This window comes from Arachis duranensis, chromosome 4, assembly GCF_000817695.3.
Source record: "Arachis duranensis cultivar V14167 chromosome 4, aradu.V14167.gnm2.J7QH, whole genome shotgun sequence".
In the NCBI taxonomy this organism is placed as follows: domain Eukaryota; kingdom Viridiplantae; phylum Streptophyta; class Magnoliopsida; order Fabales; family Fabaceae; genus Arachis; species Arachis duranensis.
The window spans coordinates 87427541-87434274 of NC_029775.3; the positions used below are offsets into that span (position 1 = coordinate 87427541).

A 6734-nucleotide genomic window follows, 5' to 3' on the forward strand; every position below is an offset into this window, starting at 1 on the left:
AGATGAGTTAAGATGCTGATTAGTGGCAACTGTCTCAATAAGCTCTCGAGCCTCTCCTATGGTCTTTCTCATGTGTATGGAACCATCAGTAGAGTGGTCCAAAGACATTCTAGCCATGTCTGAAAGCCCATAGTAGAAGATGTCTAACTGTACCCATTCTGAAAACATTTTAGTGGGACATTTCTTTAGAATCCTCTTGTACCTTCCCCAAGCATCATAAAGAGATCAACTATCTCCTTGTTTGAATACTTAAATGTCTAGTCTTAACTGGGTCATCTTTCTAGGGGGAATGTGATGATTTAAAAACTTGTCCACTAACTATTTCTAAGTTTTTAAACTATCTATAGACTGGTTATCCAACCACCTTTTTGCTTGATCCTTTAAAACAAAAGGAAAGAGCAATAACCTGTAGACCTCTTGGTCTACTCCCTCACTGTGTACTGTGTCAACAATCCATAAAAAATCTGTAAGGAATTCTGTAGGTTTTTCCTGAAGAAGCCCAAAATACTGGTAGTTCTGCTGTACCAGAGTAATAAGTTGAGGGTTTAATTCAAAGCTACTAGCTCTAATTTGAGGTATGCTAATGCTTCTTCCATAGAAGTCAGCATTGAGACTTGTATAAGATCCCAGAGTTCTCTCGAACTCTTCATTTCCACTTGGGTTCATGATTAAGAAAGGTAGAAGATAGAGAAGGTAGAAGATACTTAAACCGAAATTAAAAATTAATTAATTAAAAAGAATTAAATTCGAAAAAAGAAAGAAGAAAAGAAGAAAAGAGAACAGTAGAAGAGTTAATTAGGTAGTTTTGAAAAAAAAAAAGAAGAGAGAGAAAATGAAGGGAATTTTTGAAAATTAAGGGAGGGAAAAGTTAGTTAGGAAGTTTTGAAAAAGAGGAGAGAGAAGATAAGCAATTAATTAAAAAGAGTTTTGAATTTTTAAAAGGGTTAATTTTGAAAATTGAAATTTGAAATTTTGAATTTTTGAATTTTGAATTTGGGAATTTTGAAAATTTGAATTTTGAAATTTTGAAAGTTGAAATTTGAATTTTGAAATGAGATAAAATAAAATTTTTGAAAAAGATAAGATTTTAAATTTCAAAAAGATTTGATTTTTGAAAACTTGACAACTACAATATGATAAGATAAATTTTTGAAATTAAAATCTGAATTTTTATTTAGGATTTTTGAAAATTAGCTAAAAGTTAGTTAGAAAAGATATTATTTTGATTTTTTAAATTAATGAATAAAGAGAAAAACACAAAAAAGACACAGGACTTAAAATTTTTAGATCTAGCACCCTTGTTTTTCGAAAATTTTTTGAGGAAAACACCAAGGGACACCAAACTTAAAAATTTTAAGATAAAAAATAAGGAAGACTCAATAACACTTTGAATACTAAGAACACTTAGAACAAAATTTAAAGACTCAAAGAACTCAAGAACATAAAAAGAACACCAAACTTAAAATTTTTAGAAAACCAAAACAAAATTTTCAAAAATTCAAAGAAAATGAACAAGAAAACACCAAATTTATAAATTGAAACAAGATTTAAACAAAGAAAAATTATTTTTGAAAGAAGGAGTTGAAGAAAACAAAAATTCAAGAAAGAACAAACACAAAAGACTCAAACTAAGAACAAAAATTAAACAAAAAAATAAAAATTATCTTTGAAAAGCTTTTAATGTTTTCAAAAATTTGAAGAAGGAAAAAATAAAGGACTTTAATCAAAGTTATACTCTTACAAAAATCAAAGACTCAACAAGAACATAAATTGAACAAAGAAAAGAAAAAAATATTTTTGAAAAGGTTTTTAATTCGAAAATTGAGAAGAAAAAAGTAAAAAATAAAAGACTCAATTAAAACAAAATAAAATAAAATAAAATTACTTAATCTAGGGAGTAAGACAATCCTTCAGTTTGTCCAAACTCAACAATCCTCGGGAATGACGCCAAAAAACTTGGTGCGCGTGTACGCAAACCCCACACCTTTCATACAGCAGCAGTACCAGCAAGTGCACTGGGTCGTCCAAGTAATACCTGAGTGAGTCAGGGTCGATCCCACGAGGTTGTGGCTTGAAGCAAGCTATGGTTGTCTTGCAGGTCTTAGTCAGGCAAATTAGAAGGTTGTTGGATTAATGCAAGGGCAATTAATAATAATGTAGTATATAAAAGGAATAAAGCAAAAGAGGTAGAAAATATTAATAGAAATTATATGATGGGAATTGAGTTGAGAGTCGGAGTTGCTTTGTCTTTCTGAATTAACTCTGGTACTACTGTCTTCTTTGCTTGTGAATGTTCTTCTTCTATGGCAGGCTGTAAGTGATCAAAGCCATTGCCCGTGGTCATTGATCTTCTCTGCTACAGAATGAATGCCAGGGCCCGTGGTCATTTAATCCAACGAGGGGTGAAGCTTTAGCATGTCATTCTCCTGGCGATTTTATTCAAAATGCCACAGACAAGGTCGAATCTTCTAGATCAGAGAACGCTGCTTCTCTGGATTCTAGCCTGTACCACAAAGACCCTAATCTCCCCGGCAATCGGCTGAACTGGTGTCTCGAGAAGTCCCCTACGAAGTCATGGATTAACCGTCTGAGAGATGTATAAACATAGCTGTTAGCTCATGTTTTCCTTCCATGTATTCACACTAACCCAAGTAGACACGGGTGTTTGTCAGGCACGTTCGTCTTAATATGATGAATAGAGCTAATTGGTTAGATCATCCTATTCACCACGATGAAGATCGGATATACATCTTAGAGATAGATCAAATACGGATCGAAGAAACAGTAATACTTTTATTAATTCATAGGACTCAGCAGGGCTCATCCCCTCAACCTAGGAGGTTTAGAAATTTATACTGAGGTAAAACACAGCAGGGCTCATCCCCTCAACCTAAAAAGTGATGTAAGTTGTTCGAATGACATGAATAAAATCCCTTAAATACTAAGCTTTTGACTAGTAAGGGTGCAACAGTCTTTTTAGTGCTAAAATCCATTTTTGGGGCCCACTTGGTAAGTGTTTGGGCTGAGCTTGATGAGATACACGTGCTATGAGGTCTCTTGGATGTGGAACGCCAGCTAGGGAGTCATCTATGGGCGTTTGGATATTGGGCTCTGCTTCTTTGGGCGCTGGACGCCAGAAAAGGGTAGTAAGTTGGACGCCAGTTTTGGGCCTTCTAATCCAAAGCAACATATGAACTATTATACATTGATGGAAAGCTCTGAAAGTCATCTTTCCATATCCATTAAGAACGCTTCATTTGAACTTGTGTAGCTCCAGAAAATTTCTTCCGAGTGCAGAGAGGTCAGATTTGGACAACATCTGCAGCACTTTCTCTGTCTTAGAATCAGACTTCTGCTCCAGCTCCTCAAATTCAGCCAGAAAATATCTAAAAAGGTACAAAAAACACACAAACTCAAAGTGGAATTAAAAAATGTGAATTTAACACTAAAACCTGTAAAAACTTAATAAAAGCTAAGTAAAACCTATTAAAAACTATATGAAAACTATGCCAAAAAGCGTATAAAATATCCGCTAATCAGTGAGCATTAAGGGGTTGATTTTTCCTATTGATTTCTACATTCTTGAGATGTCCCCTAATGACTCAAGAAGACCATTGTCTATCTTGCTTGGGAGGCCATTCTGGAATACCTTTCGGTTTAAATTGGATGCCTTCTCAAGTACTTACTCCTTTGAAATTGATGGAAGAGCAGTGAGTTTCAATCTGGATAAAGCTAGGAAGCATCCACCGGAAGACCATTCTATCATCTGGTGTGATATGATTGATGATATTATGGCCAAAGTCCACCATGATATAGTTAATGAGAAGAACATGGTTCAGGGTGCAAGTGCGGGGAAATCTCCTGAATATACTGAAGACACCTTGCCACCTCCATTGCTACCGGATAATCAAGTGCCAAGCCATGAGCTAAACATGGAGTTGAAGCCACTTCCACCTCACCTCAAATATGCTTATCTTGAAGACAAGCAAAGGCTCCAACAAGAGGAGCGATTGCTTAATGTACTGCGAAGGAACAAGAAAGCTATTGGGTGGAGTTTGACAGACATAGTTGGTATAAGCCCTCAAGTTTCTAGAGGAGGGAGCCAAGCCTATCCATCAACCTCAAAGGCAGTTGAACCCCACAATTCTAGAAGTTGTGAAGAAAGAAGTGACCCGACTACTTGAGGCAGATATTATCTACCCAATCTCGGATAGTGAGTGGGTTAGCCCAGTACAGGTGGTTCCGAAGAAGTCTGGCATCACCATAGTGAAGAATGAGCATGGAAAACTCATGGCTACAAGGGTGCGGAATTCATGGAGAGTTTGCATCGACTATGGGCGCTTGAACTTGGCCACTCACAAGGATCACTATCCACTTCCATTCATCGATCAAATGCTCGGTCGCCTCTTAGGTAAATCCCATTATTGCTTTCTAGATGGCTATACCGGTTATTTTCAGATTCATATTGCTTCAGAAGACCAAGAGAAAACTACTTTTACATGCCCCTTTGGAACATATGCATACAAAAGAATGCCTTTTGGTTTAAGTAATGCACCGGCAACGTTTTAAAGGTGCATGATGAGTATCTTTTCAGATCTTCTTGAGCATTGTATGGAAGTATTTATGGATGATTTTAGCATTTATGGTGATTCTTTTGACCTTTGTGTGGATAATCTTGCTAGAGTATTAGAGAGATGTGCTAGTTCAAACCTTGTGCTTAATTTTGAAAAATATCACAATGGTAAAGCAAGGAATTGTTCTAGGTCATGTTGTTTCTAATACTGGTATATCTGTTGATCTTGCAAAGGTTGATGTTATTTCTAATTTACCTTACCCCTTCTCTGTGAGGGAAGTCCGTCCTTTTCTTGGCCATGCAAGTTTCTACCAGTGTTTCATCAAGGACTTCAGTAAGGTTGCACTACCCCTTTCCCATTTTTTGTAAAAGGATGTAGAGTTTGATTTGAGTGAAGAGTGCATCGAAGCATTTGACAAGCTGAAGATTGCCTTAACCCAAGCTCCTATTGTGAGAGGGCTTGACTAGAGTAGGATGTTCGAGATTATGTGCTTTGCATCTAACTATTCAGTAGGAGCGGCGCTGGCTCAGCGCGAAGATAAGGATTCATATATCATCGCTTATGCTTCTAAGACTTTAGATGATGCCTAGTCTAACTATACTACCACTGAAAAGGAACCTTTAGCAATTATTTTTGCCTTGGATAAATTCCGACCTATTTACTTGGAACCAAAGTGGTAGTATATTCAAACCATGCGGCCTTGAAATACTTGCTAGCTAAGAAAGAGTCAAAACCAAGGTTAATCCGTTCGATATTGCTATTGCAAGAGCTTGATTTAGAGATCAAGGATAGGAGTGGGTCCTAAAATTTAGTGGCGGACCACTTGAGTCACCTAGAACATATTAAAAGTGACTCCACTCCTATCAATGATGCATTTTCACTTGAGAGCTTGAAGGCAATATCCAGGGTGGTTCCTTGATATGCACCCATTGCTAATTATTTGGTTAGTCGCATCTTTCCTCCAAATTTTTCTAAACATCAAAAGGACATGCTCAAGAGCGAGTCCAAGTATTACATATAGGATGACCTATATTTGTGAAGATGTGGTGCTGACCAAATAATTAGGAGGTGTGTTCCACAATCCGAGATCCAGTCTATCTTAGAGGCGTGCCACTCTTTTGAAAGTGGTGGCCACTTTGGACCTCAAAGAACTGCAAGAAAAATTTTAGACTGCGAATTTTGGTGGCCCACACTCTTTAAGGATGCAAATCCTTTCTGTAACTCTTGCCACCAAAAGGGATGAGATGCCCCCAACAAATTTTTTTGGGAAACTTTTGATATTTGGGGTATTGACTTCATGCGTCCCTTTCCAAACTCAAATGGTTTCTTATATATTTTGTTAGTTGTTGACTGTGTTTCTAAGTGGTTGGAAGCAATTCCTACCCATACTGATGATGCTAACGTGGTTGTTTCTTTTGTGCAAAATAACATTATTTTCCGCTTTGGATCACTACGAGCGATCGTGAGTGATCAAGGCTCTCATTTTTGTGACAAAAGAATGTCAGCTTTGATGAAGAAACATGGCATCATTCACAAGGTGGCAACGACTTATCATCCCCAAACAAATTGCCAGGCTAAAGTGTCTAATAGAGAGATCAAGCGCATACTCAAGAAGATTGTTAAACCTCATAGAAGGAATTGGAGCTCTAGGCTTAGAGATGCGCTATGGGCTTATCAGACAGCTTACAAGACAGTGATTGGCATGAGTCCATTCCAACTAGTCTATGGAAAGGATTGTCATCTTGCGGTAGAGGTGGAATACAAGGCTTATTGGGCTGTGAAGGAATGTAACTCAGGATTTGGGGGGAGCCAGAATTGAAAGGAAACTGCAGCTAGAAGAATTAGAGTGCATTCGGCTAGAAGCTTATGACAACTCAAGGTTCTACAAAGAAAAGTTGAAGGCGGTACATGATAAGAAAATCAAGAGAAGAGTTTAGAGCTGGGGATCAAGTCCTTCTCTATAACTCAAGGTTGAGATTAATGTCGAGCAAACTGAGGTCAAGATAGGATGGACCATATGTGGTGGAGAAGGTTGAACCGCATGGAGTTGTTGACGATCGGATTTCTATCGGTAAAGAATTCACAAATAAGTTCGCGTTGTAAGTATAGTTTCTAAACCAATGAAAAATCCTTTCATGCAAAAGTTTTGGTTGTCACAAG

The 6734-nt window shown here is 37.2% G+C and overlaps 1 protein-coding gene across 1 annotated transcript; it reads left to right on the plus strand.

Moving 5' to 3' along the window:
- The first annotated feature begins 4738 nt into the window (after positions 1–4738).
- On the plus strand, positions 4739–6393 carry LOC107484289 (uncharacterized). The gene is made up of 2 exons (XM_016104903.1): positions 4739–4912; positions 5938–6393. Exons 1-2 carry the CDS (start codon positions 4739–4741, stop codon positions 6391–6393), a joined length of 630 nt encoding a protein of 209 aa, XP_015960389.1.
- Positions 6394–6734: the final 341 nt, after the last annotated feature.